Source organism: Camelus ferus, chromosome X (assembly GCF_009834535.1).
Source record: "Camelus ferus isolate YT-003-E chromosome X, BCGSAC_Cfer_1.0, whole genome shotgun sequence".
Taxonomy (NCBI): Eukaryota; Metazoa; Chordata; class Mammalia; order Artiodactyla; family Camelidae; genus Camelus; species Camelus ferus.
Window position 1 is genome coordinate 28,150,755 of NC_045732.1, and position 16,047 is coordinate 28,166,801.

A 16,047-nucleotide genomic window follows, 5' to 3' on the forward strand; every position below is an offset into this window, starting at 1 on the left:
GTTTCCACATATTATGCAAAAGTGACTTTTTTAACAGGATTTGGGTAGTGATAAAATCTCACTCTAAAGGAAGTCTGTAATATTTTATACAATTACTACAGCAGTTTCAAAAATTTAGTTCGTATTCATAAACCTTGAAGTTCAGTGGAGAGAACATGCTTATTCAGGTTCATTTTCTCTTTGGTAACAGTTTTAATGGGATTTCTAGAAAGCTTCCCCATTGTTTGGTCCACTATCATGAGAGCTTCAAATTGTATGTCATAATCAAGTTCTGTAATCATTAAAAGGTTCTGCTTATGAGAGCCTATGACAGATGTAATCCTCCTTTTCAATTTTAAGAAATCAGTGCAAACTTATTCAAATTCTACAATAAGAGCTTCACCATTGTTAAATACAGTTTAGTTCAAACACAGACCTTTCCATCTCTGTTTCCAAACATGTCTCCCCAGAATCTACCCCATATCATCAGAAACTCCAGAGACAAATGAGGTGCTGAGTAGAAGGCATATTAGAAATCACAAATGTTGGAAAGCAGTCTACAGAACTGGAAAGCACGTGACCATTAAAATCAAATGACATAGGTTCAGATCTTGGTGGCTATCTTCACTGGCTGTTTGTTTGGGAAGAAACTTCTAGATATTTTCATTGTAGCAAACAGATGAACAAATGAAACAATGTAATTTCATACCTCCAAATGCAATATAAGTGTTAATTTTTCCTATGCATATGCTTATTTGCAATCTTTTATTTATGTTCTTGTGTCTTTAAAGTCTTAAATTGATGCTGAGAGTTCCAGCTTACATATCAACTAATAGTTTGTGAATGAAATTTAGCAGCATGTGCTATGTTAACTTTTAATGATAAATTGAGATATTACATGGGGCTACTTTGTTTTTAATCCCTGGCTAGCTCCCTTAAATACTTACTGACACTTATCAAAAAATAAATTATTTTTAGGCTGCCTTCTTTTGGTAAATATGTGTTCAGTGATTGCAAACAAATTTCAAATTAACTGAAGTATAATAGTATTAGGAAGCTTTTGCTGTGAAATAATTATGTAGTATTTCATCACCTAAATGTTTTATAATAAGTTAGAATTATTTCTGCAGTTGTGGAATGCCTCTGCTCTTCTGCATTTAATGGTTTATTCTATGTCTTTAGAGAACAGCCTCTTATTTTTTGTTGTTTGGATAAGGGCAAGAGGCCTTGATGGTGGTCATTCTTCCTGTAAGGGTTTGGAAGGAGGAAGAGAAGGTTACTCATTGTTTATGTGGACTTGCAAATTAATTCTTCTCATTTTGACCTCCCATCTCTCCCTTGCACCCTGTCAGACATACCTGACTTTTCTGGGTGCTTAGCCTGTGTAGAGTTCCATACACCCTTCATGGCTTTTTTGATGGCTATGGTCCACTCCACGGTAGCCCAGACTGTAGCTTCCTTCACCCTGTTTCATCAATCCCCATGTTTCCAGTTGCTTTCTGCCTACCAAAAAAGTAGTGTCCTGTCCAATTCAGGCTTGAAATATAGATAATAAAACTGCTTTAAATATATGGTTATCATAGGGCAAGTTTTCTCCATCTCAGCACTATTGATATCCAGAACCAAATAATTATCAGGAGGGGGTCTTTTAAGTGCATTGTAGGAAGTTTAGCAGTATCCCTTGTCGAGTAGTACTCCCCTCGCCAGTTGTGACAACCCCAGTTGAGAAATTACTGTCAGAGAGCTGTACCAGTGAGTAATTGTTCAAGATACTGTATCATGAAGAAGAAGCCAAGAAATGTGAATATCTTCTACACTGAAGTACAGTAAAAATAAACCAACCGACTATAATCTAGAAGGACATTAAATTATATTACACTATACTATGGAAATATGATGTCTTACTGTGATATTCTAAGCCAAGCAGAGAATTAAATATTTTCTGACTTTCAGTAGTAACATGGTGCCTTTTGTGTATTCCACAATTTCCCTTAATAAGCATTTCCAGACAGCCTGGGATTTATCATTTTCATTTCTTAAGGACTTTTTATCTACTAATAGAAAAAGAAAAAATGATATGCTAAGATAATTTTGCTTACTTTCTCATTGCTAGGGAAGAGATACTTTCCCTCTTGGGACATATAATTTTTTGGAATTGACTATTGTCCCTAGAAGCTAATTGGTGACCATTAATTCTTTCCTTGCCTGTCAACAGAAGGGAAACAGTAGTTGGCATGCTCACCTACTTGATTATAGCTATTATTTCAATCAGCATTCTTTTCCTAGGGTTCATAATTTCTGTAGATAATTATGTACTGTTTCCTTTTTCTCATCATTTTTTGCTTTAGCTTTGAATACACACAAATTTATTTAAGATGGTTGAAATCAGTCATGCAGTCTGAATTTATCCCCACAATATTTATGCAAAATTTACTGCAGCAGTTGTTTTAAAAAGAAAAGTTAAAAATATTAAACTACCTTTATTTACTCTGTCTACCTACAGTCTCTTTTGTTTGCCCTCCATATTTTTCTCAGATCATTGCATCAGAATCATCTGAACCCTAACATTAGCTCCTTGTTATCTAACTTTTCCTATGATATTCTTGAGTGATTCTATTTTCAAAACAGTTATTCAATGAATATAATCTTTTCATTGTTTATGTTACCTGGGAGATGTATCAAGATAAGGGAAAGTGATGAAATATAAATTCCATTACTTCTTTGTTAGTACTTCATAATTAATATTTTTAAATAAGAAAAAAACTAAATTATACATGATGATATTAAATTTGCCCACTGAATATGTGCCATATGTCATCGAAACAAGGGAATACTGGAGAATTGTTCTTAGTGTCTTGGCTAAGCATGGTCCTGATTCTACTAGTCAAAAATTAGTTTGGTGGTATACTTGTTTTTTAATGAATGGTGTTAAAACAAAAGATAGTAGAGGTTATCCAGAGTTCATCTCATGATAAATGAATATGGCATTAGCGTGAAATACGAAAGTTTTTAAGACTGTTTTCTCAGTCCTTTGGGGGACCAGAGGGAGAAGATGAGTCATCAGTTAGTGACTCGATTTTTCAAAATACGTCATTGATCAATAGTAAAATTCTCTAGCCTCTATGGCTAATGGGAGGTGACTGAATTGATTTATAAAAACATGTCTTTTGATTCCTAGTGCCCCATAAAACTACCCCTCTTGTACTGTCCCCCATATCATTAAGTGGCAGTGCCCTTCATATATTTGCTCAAGCCCATAACTGAGGGTCCCCTGTAACTCTAGATTTTCATTCACATTCCATTTCAAAGTCCTCAATAAATTTTGTTAGTTCTACCTACCAAATAGATAATTTAAAGGAAAAAAATCCTACCATTCCCATCAGCAATACTAATATATCATCACCACTCAGTGTACTGCTTCAGTACCCTTCTTACTGGCCTTCCTGCTTCCACTCTGCCTTACTGCCTCCACATGACTCCATCCTCCCAGACTTCAGCACCAGGGTTCCAGAGTGATACTTTTGGCAGATAAATACTACCAGAGGCTCTCTCCAGAAATCTCCAGTGTATTCGCATTATGCTTAGAATGAAACACAATTCTTTTCTGTCTTCTACAAGACCATGCCTGAATTGGACCATGGCTGTCTCTGAATTCATTGCCACTCTTTCCTTTGGTCAGTATGGCTGAAATGATCTGTGCCATCCCTCAAATATGCCAAGTGCACTCCCATCTCTCGGCCTTTGTACTTATTCTTCCCTCTGCCTGCCATAATCTTCCTCCACGTGTTTACCTGGCTGGTTTTCTTGTTTCACACAGATTTGTTTCAAATGATTTTCAGAGCAAATTTTCCTGACATTCCCCTAAAATAGCACCTGCATTAATCTCTTTCTCTTTAGCTTCTTTATTTCTTCTAGTGCTTATGTGATATAATATTATGCATATATTAATTTATGTGTATATTTTCCACCTCCCTATCTGGAAGGCAGGCTCCATGAGAGCAGGGATTTTGTCTGTCTCATTCCCTATTATACCTTTTTGTAACTAGAAAAGTGCCTGGCAAAGAGGAGCTGTTTTAAAAATACTTGTTGAATGAATGAATGAACATATTTCTTTTATTTGCATTATAAGCAACACTTGTCACTCTATATGAATAAAATACTAAGTATCAAAGCTAGTCAAATGAATTTTTGATTTTCCAGAATATATGCATTTTGAGAGATATATTAAGAGTTACATCCTTGGGAGTATTAGTTTTATCACTTTGACATGACTCTTAGATCAAGGTTATCGTGTATATGGTGTTAATTTGTTCATAAACTGTTTTACCTGCACTCTCTGCTCAGTTGCTTTGCCACTTCTTCCTCTTTGAGGCTTCTGAGGTTCCAGGGATCCATTAGAAGTTACCACAATTGTTTGCAACAAAAAGGAGAAATTTCACCAATCCTAATGCCTTAGGGATACGTGAAAAATAAAGCACCTTTCTTCCCCCAAATGGCTTCACCTAGTATACACTGATATTTTCTCCCATCCATTCATTTTTTTCTCCCAAGTACTATCTTCTACTATTAAAAACTAGTGCGTACACATTCCTGACCAAAGACAACAGAACTGAAATCCCATTCTTACTGAAGCTCTATGAGTAATCCACATTCCGTTGACTTGCTAGGAAAATAGGCAGTTGTTTGTCAACTTTTTTAAGTTTTAAAAAAAAGTACATGCAGACAACAAAACAAACCAAAAAACCCATTGTAAAATGGAGCATGTTGTTGGGATTTCCACAAAGCATGTTTTATCATTAGCCAGATAGATCTGTGAGTATTGTCTTGTGACCAGATTTAGTTGATAGGTTTAAATAGGGTCGTAAGGAAATTACCTCTGTGTATAGTATAGTACTCACTGCAATGCATCATATATCTGTTCGCATCTCACACATTCTTATGTATAACTCCATGTCTTATCTTTTTATTTCTAATATAGTACTTACTATTTGCAGGTACTTCATAAAGACTCTTAAAATTGAGTCATGGAGTTATGTTTTAATTGTTTACCTAGGTTGTAAGCTCTGTGAGGGTTAAAAGCTGTATTTTGTTTACCTTTGAGTTCTTTATCATCCCAGTACATTGCTTGCATATCTAAAAGTCTTCAAAATGCTTTTGTTGAATTGTGTTCTTGAAGATGGACCAGTTTTCCTGCTACAGAAACTAAAGTAGGAAATATTAATGATTCTTAAATTCAAGATATAAATGCCTTTTGAACCTTTAGCTAAACATCCAGTTCATTGTTTTACAAACAATATTTTTCGTCTCAATCTATATAGAATGCAAAATACTCTTGTCCCAAACTTTGATGGGTATCATTAGAACAGGTGTGTTTTCCATCTACTGGATCCAGGTACTTAATCTGTTATCCTATTTAATCCTCACACCAAGCCATAAGGGAAAACTGTTCATATCACATTTTATACATAAGGGGACTGAGATAGAGAATTTAAATTACTTCTCCAACTTGCTAGACCAACCAGGCAGTCAGGAGTTATTAGTCCCATGTCTCCCTGAAAAGCACATATTGTATTATCTTTTTCACTCTACCATAATGCTTTTAAGAAACAAAGCATAGAAGTTATTAATTAAAATACATTTTAAAGAGAATCTATGATTTTGAAAGAACAGATTTTTGTGATAGGACAATTTTACGTATCCAAGAAGTATTGATTATTCTCAGTATTTGAGAGACTAAAGTTAAATTTTAGAGGGATATCTGGTCAAAACATAGGTACACTAATCCTAAATATCTCATATTTCTCTCTGCTTTAAGAACATTAGAAAAAAATTGAGACTACTTGACTTCATTACCTTGATCTATTGTCACTTTTGTTTCAGAGAACAGAATCCTATTTTGCACTATTCCATAGCACAGGTGTACATGGAATGTGGAAAAAAGAGAGACTTCATCCCTTCGTGATTATTTAGGGAACCTTAACATAAAGAATCATTCCTATGCACAGCTTCATGTATACCCACTTCCAAATGTTTCTCTAACTAGCAACTGGTAAGGAAAACAAATATTCTTTAAAATTCCCGCTCTCTGAAAGTGAGGAACAGTTTTGTCAATTAGGACATATTAACAACTCAGTAGGAAATGCACTATTTAAAATAAAAATGAAGCTTTTTTATTTTAAATTACTATGTCATCTTTAATGTCAATAGGATGCTCTGAAGAATAAAATGAGAGCTTGAAAATATTTTTATTGGTGGATACATAGAAATATTTGCATCCATAATTAGCTACAGAAACATCTCCACTGTAATTGTTGTATACTTATTTTTGTAGAGAAAATATGATTACAATTTAAAATCAACCTGTGCTTCATGTCACTAGTGTCAGACTTGCTTTATTTTTCAATGATTTCAGCTTAGTGAGTGTGTGTGTGTGTGTGTGTGTGTGTCTAAGAGAGACAGAGAGAAAGAGAGTCCCAAAAGGCAAGTTTTTTTCTTGACAATAAAATGTCAGTTGGTCTACTCATGGTCTAATGCTAATTACTTTGTTTTTTTTTTGTAACTAATTTGTTTGAATTTCCTTCCAGTCCCACCTTTGCCCATGCAGAAAATAAAGAGGGCTTTGTGTTTGTGTGTATGTGTTCATTTTGTTTGGTCATTACCATTCCTGCGTTGGTTTGCCAGTTCTGTCTTCTGTCAACTTAATTCAACTTACATTTTTTTAAACATCCTAAAGTGTCAGAAACATTCAAATATTGGATAATTCAGCACATATTTTTCTTTGTGGCAGCACAATTGGTCACCCTCACATGACCTTGGAGCTGAGATATATCTTACCTTTAATGGTCATCCCATTTCACAGTCATGTGTCCAATCTGTAGTCATCTGTTGTGCTGTCTGTTAGTTTCAGTTCACTTTCACCAAAGACAGGTGAGTCACAAAAGAAACATGCCTAAAGGACCTCCCTCCATAGCATATCAAAACAAGACACTTAGAGATGGCGGGTCCTACAGTACAAGTGCTCTGTAGGTTATGGTCAGTCACTTAGATGCATGTTTTTGCTCTCCTGATAGAATGCTTACACTTTGAGGGGGCGCATTCCACAGAACTATAGTAGTTGCTTGACAGAATTTTCAAGGAGCAGGTCACAAAGTTTTGGTAGGCGAAGAGCTAGCAAGGACTCTAGCTTGAATTTGTTCTGTTACCTTTGCCAAGCCAGCTGTACTTTTGGTACCTCAGTCACTTAATCTCTAAAACAAGGAATTGAATCAGCCCAGATTTTTTTCACTAATACTATTATTTTTTTAACTTCTGATGACTATATGATATAAGGGCAGAAATCAGAGATATTCCAAACCTCCTATCATACTACCTAGCACATTATAGTGTTCAGTATACATCAGTTGAGTTGAACTGGATTTTTTGGTGAAAATTCTGGATGAAATACTGATGTATAAGATAAATAAAAGCAGAGCTCCTTTTATCAGAGAGGGGTGGGCAGTATAACAAGGTATGGAGTCAAACCCCACGATCACTCCTTATCTCTATCTGCATTTCACCTTCCTGGTGGGGCACTATGGAAACCATAGGGCTTGAGGGAACACTTAAAAATCAAAGAACTTAATAAGCATATAATTTTCTCTGGCTCCACCCTTCTCTAATTCCTCTGCTATCTTGGAGTCGTGCATGAGGGTAATGTGAAAGGTCTTAGGGATGTAACATTATGCAGTTGGATGGGTGATGGGTTGGAATGGAGAACCACACAACAATTTCATATTTCTGAACAAATGTTGTACATATGGATTTTATTATCTTTCTGTAGATATTTTCTCTTACTCTAAGTTAGTGCAGGATGTGACTGAACAGGGACCTTTTTGTTAAGCTGCTTTCTATAACAAACTGTTAAATTGTCTACCTGTAACTACACAATTGTGAGATTTTATAAACTGAGTGAATGACTGAATAAACTGGTTATTCTGATGCCGTAGTTGCTTTTGAAGTTCACTGAAATCATTTGATAACCAGAGCCTAAGAAATGTGGCTTTCTGACTTATTTTTGGTGAACTATTTTGCTAAAATTTAGTGAATGATCTAGCTGGTAGGAGAAAAAAGCTGTTAAGATCACTTTAGGCAAGAAATACAAGTATCTTAGGTTAATCAGAGTGATGTCAAATCTTTGAAAAGAATTTCAAGGTGATTTATCTCTTCTTGTTACCTCAACTTTTCTTTCCCCTTCCTTCCCACCCTTGTGTTAAATATTAATGAAGATGAATGATTAATGCATTCACTTAATTATGAATAAAAACTATTGATCCTATGTAAGGTTGGTCTTCCAAACCAGAACTCTTAAAACTCATCCCTGTTTTTCTGAGCTGGGATGTATCATTCGTTTGCACTGACTGCATTTTCTGTTAAAGAGAGATAGAGGTGAACTGCCGACGCAGATTGAATTCTTGAATCCTCTGGTGATGAGGATACATGGCCAACTCCTGGCACTGCTGCCTAGATCGGCCTTCTGATTATCAACCAAACTGTCATGTCCTCCTGGCAAGGAAGGAAGAAAGCCCTCAAAGCAAAAACATTTAATTCAGCAACCCTTAATTGATCATTTCTGTGCTTGTTATAGAGTGAAAGTTATAGTGACAGATTTAGAAGGGACCTGGGCATGTCCATCACAGAGGGTGAGGAGGGAGTCTTAATGAAGGAGAACTATTTGTCCAAAGTCCAGATAGTCTCATTTAGCTAGGAATGAAGTATACAATTAACAACATATCTTCAAGATGCTTAATAGCAACTCTTAGATCTGTAGACTGATAATTGAGAAATTGACAAGTGCACAGAGCAGTAATGCGTAGACACTAAAAAATCAAAGACAGTGTGTCGTACAAATTAGCAATCAGTACTATAAAATGTATTGGAAAAGAAGAGGTAAAAGTGTCACTATATGTAGATGACATAATACTATATATAGAAAACCCTAAAAGGTCCACACAAAAACTACGAGAACTAATCAAAGAATTCAGCAAGGTAGCAGGTTATAAGATTAATGTACAAAAATCAGTTGCATTTCTTTACACTAATGGTGAATCAACAAGAAAAGAAAGTAAAGAAACATCCCCTTTAAAATAGCACCCAAAGTAATAAAATACCTAGGAATAAATCTAACCAAGGAGGTGAAGGACTTCTACATGGAAAACTATAAACCATTGATGAAGGAAATTAAAGAAGACTTAAAAAAATGGAAAGATATCCCATGCTCCTGGATTAGAAGAATCGATATTGTTAAAATGGTCACACTGCCCAAGGCAATCTACAGATTTAATGCAATCCCTATCAAATTACCCAGGACATATTTCACAGAACTAGAACAAATCATAATAAAATTTATATGGAACAACAAAAGACCTAGAATTAACAAAGCATTACTGAAGAGAAAGAAAGAGGCTGGAGGAATAACTCTCCCAGACTTCAGACAATACTATAGAGCTACAGTCATCAAGACAGCATGGTATTGGTACCAAAACAGACATATAGACCAATGGAACAGAAGAGAGAGCCCAGAAATGAACCCACAAACTTTTGGTGAACTAATCTTCGACAAAGGAGACAAGAAGATACAATGGAATAAAGACAGTCTCTTCAGCAAATGGTGTTGGGAAAACTGGACAGCAGCATGTAAATCAGTGAAGCTAGAACACTCCCTTACACCATACACAAAAATCAACCGAAAATGGATCAAAGACTTACACATAAGACAAGATACAATAAACCTCCTAGAAAAAAATATAGGCAAAACATTATCTCACATATATCTCAGAAATGTTCTCCTAAGGCAGTCTACCCAAGCAATAGAAATAAAAGCAAGAATAAACAAATGGGGCCTAAGTAAACTTACAAGCTTCTGCATGGCAAAGGGAACCATAAGCAAAACAAAATGACAACCTATGGAATAGGAGAAAATTTTTGCAAAAGATGAAGCCGACAAAGGCTCGATCTTCAGAATATATAAGCAGCTCATATGACTTAATAAGAAAAAAACAAACAACCCAATCCAAAACTGGACAGAAGACCTAAACAAGCAATTCTCCAAGGAAGACATACAAATGATCAATAGGCACATGAAAAAATGCTCAGTATCACTAATTATCAGAGCAATGCAAATCATAACTACAACGAGGTATCACCTCATACCAGCCAGAATGGCCATCATTCAAACGTCTACAAATCACAAATGCTGGAGAGGCTGTGGAGAAAAGGGAACCCCCGTACACTGCTGATGGGAATGCAGTTTGGTGCAGCCACTGTATGGAAAACAGTATGGAAATTCCTCAAAAGACTAGGAATAGACTTACCATTTGACCCAGGAATCCCACTCCTGGGCGTATATCCAGAAGGAACCCTACTTCAAAAAGACACCTGCACCCCAATGTTCATAGCAGCACTATTTACAATAGCCAAGACATGGCAACAGCCTAAATGTCCATCAGCAGATGACTGGATAAAGAAAAGATGGTGTATTTATACAATGAAATACTATTCAGCCATAAAAAACAACACCATAATGCTATTTGCAGCAACATGGCTGTCCCTGGAGAATGTCATTGTAAGTGAAGTAAGCCAGAAAGAGAAAGAAAAATACCATATGAGATCGCTCATACGTGGAATCTAAAAAAAAAAAAGAGCATAAACACAAAACAGAAACAGACTCATAGATATCTTACAAACTTATGATTGCCAAGGGGGCAGGGGGTGGAAAGGGACAGACTGGGAGTTCAAAATTTGTAGATACTGACAGGCTCATGCAGAATAGATAAACAAGATTATACTGTATAGCACAGAGAAATATATACAAGATCTTGTGGTAGCTCACAGTGAAAAAAAAGTGACAATGAATACACGTATGTTCATGTGTAACTGAAAAATTATGCTCTACACTGAAATTTGACACAACGTTGTAAAATGACTATAACTAAATAAAAAAATGTAAAAAATTGTAATGGATAATAGTAATAAGGGGTTCTGACTAAATGGAAAGTATCATGTAAAATATTACTTGGTGAATACTTTTGTGCACGTTTGAGTATGCCACTAGTACTTGTAGTAATTTAATGCCACATTGCTACCCTATTTATAGAATATGTATATGATAAATACTTAATCTAATTACTAAGTTATGAATTTTGAGGCAATGTGATCCATGGTAAGGAAACTAGGAATGGAATTAAGAAGAATGAGACAGCAAATCATTGACATACATGATGCATATATCATGTGTATCTTTAATTAACACAGAGACAATGTAAGGTACCTTTTAGAAAGGAAAACAAGGTGCAAATTGAAAATATTTGATGAAGTACAATCACATATTCTTAAGGATTGGCCAGTTCTGATTCTATACTTCAGCAGTCTCATGTGACTGTCAACTTGGTTGTGTTATATTTGACTCATTGACAGCTAATAGCTTTGCAGCTCGCCTGAAGGTACTACGTGCAACATGTAAGTCATTACTTGGTAGAGTGCCTTGACACCCTTCTCGGAGAATGAAAAATATTTGGGAAAATAAACTGTGTTCTATCCTTCAGTTCATGCAGCATCACCATAAGTCTATATTATTATTGTGTTTCAGCCCCTCTGACTGATAAACCACCCAAGCTTTTGTATCCTGTGGAAAGTAAACTGACGATTCAAGAGATCCAGCTGGGTGAGTAAATTCCTTAATTCTGGTTAATACACTTTTCTCATTACATTCCAACATTTAAAAAACCTAGATTGTAACCTCATGTAATACTCTGAGCTAAGCCCATATTTATTTAAAGGGGGCAAAATTAGGAAATCTCAGCAAATGCTGCCCTTTCCATCTCCCCAAGTACATGCATTAGGACTAAGCAGTACATATGGATGTAAAGACTTGTGTGTTATTTACATGGTTGCTGAGCAATTAGATAGGCTGAAGGTTTTGTTGATGGTATTATTTTGTCATTTTATAAGGCTTGAATTGGTTTTAAAACAGGCAGTATGGAACCATTTGACTTATAATATCCACTAATATGTTAAAATACAATTTTTGAAAATTGGGGGTATGGGTACAGATTCATTAAAATAAATGTCACCTTAACAGTTAAAATTTGTTTTTATCTAGTCAAATATAATGGACATTGTGCTAGTTAAGCTATGGATTATATAGTTATAAAATGTAAGCAAGTGGCTTTTATTTGAAGAACTGAAACATAAGAACATGGATAGAATATGCTTTGGTAAAAATATCTAGTTGTCCACAAATATGAATTCTAACATACTTATCTTAAAGTCTGGAATTTCTTAGTCCGATTTATCTATATTCAGTTATACTAAATTATGAGAAATCCCCCCCTTAATTATAAATGTATACAGTACCCTCAATAATATTATTTATTTTTATTTGAAGTATAGTATGCATGCATGTATATATCATATACTTTAGCAGAAAATTATGTTTTTTTAGTGGCTGGACATAAAGGGTTATCAAAATTATAAGTTTAACAGTTATTCATGTTAAGGAATTTTTTTCTTTCATTAGTCATTTGAAAGTAGAAATGCATTTATTGTATACAACTGAAAAAGAGTAGATAGCCCATCCCTTATGTTACCAATGTTATTATTGTTACTGGGGTGAGAATTAATATCAAAATTGTAAGTCTGTCTTCAAAATGAAGATTACAGACCTGATAATCTTTACTAATCACACATCCAAAGTTATAGTGCAAAAAGATAAGATGATGGTTTTAGAGCCTGTAGAATTATGGTAGTCAACAGATTTCCAACATTGTATTTACTAACTTGGAGGCCTGAAAGAATGCAATTTTATACAAGTCAGTGTACCAATATGTTTCTTTGATGGTAAACCCAGGTCTTTGGATCAATTCCATGTACATACAAATGGTATTATAATTGTCATTATTTTGAGATGGAAGACTACAAGCAGATTTAGAGCAATGCTGCATACAAAACAAACGTATTAAAATTGTATCATGCTCTTTACTCATGCTATGGTATATTGAGGTATATTAGATTGTATTGCTACTTTGAAAAGAAATTTTGAAATATAAATTTTCATAAGTGGCCATGTTCATACAGACCTTTCAATAGCTCCTGTGAAGATATATTTCTAAGGAGTTATACAGAACTATAAATATCTTGCACCAAGAAGGAGTGGTTTATTGTACCACTTATCTACAATGACCATAGCAAAAGTGATGCTAACTGTATGTATCTCTTTACTTACACTGTAATTAAAATAATTTTATGATAGATGGTTACCCACTGGGTTTCCTTCTGTTGTCCCTGAATTTGGAATAAATCAGATTGTTCTCTACCTTCTACTAAAATGTCTTACAAAATGGAATAAGTAATTTGTAAAGCTTTCTTTGTCAAGTTACTTTTTCTTGAACAAAAGTTATAAAGACTGATCAAATCAAATTGAAAATATGAAAATTACTTATGCAAATTAGAAGATTTGGCTGTATATTCATTTGATGAAAGATGAGCTTGTGTTATCGAAATGCCCCCAGGACATATTCAAATTAACTCCTTTATTGTCACTGCCTAAAGGAACATGAGCTCTCTTTAAACACCAAGTAAACTGTGGACGTCAACCTGGGATTTGGATTCTTCTAAACAACTTTTGTTTTATTTTCTGATTCTAGTTCTCAGTGTGATAAACCATTTACTAGTTTGAGGAATTTAACCCTAATCCATGAATTTTTGAGCAACAGTTGACTTGAAAAACTATCTTGTTAGTGTTGTCACTTTAATAGTATTTGAGTAGGAGAGTAGCTGATCACAAAGGATAAGTGAAAATAGGAAATAATATTAAGGGCCACAAAAGGGAAAGACTCAAGATGCCTAAATATGTTTGTTTTCTACAACGTGTGCTTTGACTTTTTTACTTCCTTTGGGATTTAATTTTTGCCATTTCCAGATTTTAAAAAGCTATTAATTTCAAGAGGCACAAGAAGTGATATCAAATCCCCAGTAAGGGGACTGAGTGAAGAGTTATAGGGTGGGAGTAAAGAGGGTGGCCAGGACCAGTGGATGGGGAAGGTGTAAGTGCTGCCTACTCTCAAGAGAAGGTGAAAATGTCCAACAAAGTTTCATTGGACAAGAGCTCAGGGGTCTGACTAAACCTTGTCCTAAATTGAAGGTTAACATCAGAGGTTAATAAAATTACTATATGAATTAAATTATAAGAACAATCACCAGAAATTATACAAAGCGGAGTTAATACATGTCTGGTGACCTAACATGAACATCTTGGCTTAGTTAAATACACATCCATCCACCTGACCTTAGTAACTGTAAATCCATCAAATCTCTAGTTTGTGTGCAAATATATGAAGCACATTAATAATGACTTACATAAAATCATGAAATGCATGAATTTGTCTTCATCTCCAAATTTTCCTTTCTCTGCCTTTTGCTGGCCATGTCTACCTTTCTCTTTACACATCCCTTGTGTCTTCCTTTCTTGCAAATTCTTCATCTTCTCAAAACTGGAAAGATTCTGATAGTGATCATTTTAACTGTTTCAGTATAGAAAGCAAAAGACATCAAAAACCAAAGTACTTAGGAAAAAGTATAAGAGTAAGTGAATTCACATAAAATATGTAAATTGGTGGGTTTGAATTTCAGTCAATATGAGGTCACAGCCTAGCATTTCCATTTTAAGTGGCATTTGTGTGTTACTTCTAAATGTGGAAAAAAAAAAAAAAAAAAAAGGAACTTTGTCCCTTTTAAGTAACTTTCAGGCATCAGCAAATATATGGACAGCACTTCCCTGGGCAGAAGGCCCAGAAATCACACTGTAGAATTCTGAAGGTCAGTCCAGGAGGTGAGCCTGACTTAGTCTTTTCAGGTGGTTGTAGTCAAGGGAATCAAAGGACAGACACCATTGTCTTGCTGAGCTTGAGCCTCAAGGATGTCAATCAAAGATGTGGCCAGGAGCCCATTTTCAGAACCTTCCAGAACAGAGGATGTTATATTAATCATAACCAGACTTTCAAAAGTAGAAATCATTACCAGACTTTCAAAAAGTAGAAATTCATTCCACTCTTGACCCAGTGAGACACTTACACTTTACAACTTAGAATTTACTGAAAAGTATCATTAATTACTTGCCTACATATGGATATCACTTTATTTTGCTTTTTGCTTTAAACGTAAATTTACAGGTTAATTATAGGTAGAAATTTGGAAATACAGAAAAGAATCTTGTTTCTTATACTTCACATTGTAGAAACATTCTGCTTCTGTTGAATATTCTCAAAATACCCTTTTAATGGCTGCATGAGATCCATGTGAATATCCTATGCTTTTATATTTATTGCTATAAATTCAGATTTTTGCAAAGTTCATTTTTTTCTCGCTACATAGTTTCAGAATTCTTACAAGAGAAGTTGTACAGACTCTCACCAGAAGTATGTAATGAGTTTAATAACTTAATTTTTTGATAAAATGAATAAAGTGATATATCTTTGTAACATAGAAATCCTGTAGGAAAAGTTACTTTCCTTTGATATCAGAATCATTTCTTCCTTCCAACTCTGAGCTCTCTCTCTTCACTCACTGAGTGTGAGTGTGGCCTCTCTTTGTTCAGGATTATCCACATTTGGAGGATTTCAAATAAATGTAGTCTATACAGTTGAAGAAATACAGAAACCTGATCAAATGTCTACAGTCTCTATCCATTTTTTCTCTTGCTTATCCTAATGCTCAACTGACAACTTCCTTTAGATTTTGTGTTTTTTAATAAAGCACATGGTAATTTTGTGATGTGCTCTGGGCACAGGGAATGTCAATAAATACTGATTGTTGATAAGGTGTACATGTCACAAAGGGCACACATCTCCAAATTTTCTGCAAGAAAAAAAATATACTTTATTGTTTCTTTACTATCCACTTTCTTTTGTTAAATTTGTTAAAAAGAAAACTCATGTATCTGATTGAGTAACAAGGATCACCAGATGTTAATATCTCAAGGAAAGCGTTTGATGACATGAAAATTGTATGTTTAATTTACTTTGCTGTAAAATAATT

The 16,047-nt window shown here is 34.7% G+C and overlaps 1 protein-coding gene across 1 annotated transcript in view; it reads left to right on the top strand.

Annotated features, from left to right (window-relative positions):
- Positions 1–16,047, top strand: part of IL1RAPL1 (interleukin 1 receptor accessory protein like 1) — a 922,977-nt gene that overhangs the window by 669,866 nt on the left and 237,064 nt on the right. The window contains exon 7 of the mRNA XM_032475399.1: positions 11,603–11,677. Coding sequence (XP_032331290.1) covers positions 11,603–11,677 — 75 coding nt within the window. The remainder of the gene's footprint in view (positions 1–11,602; positions 11,678–16,047) is intronic.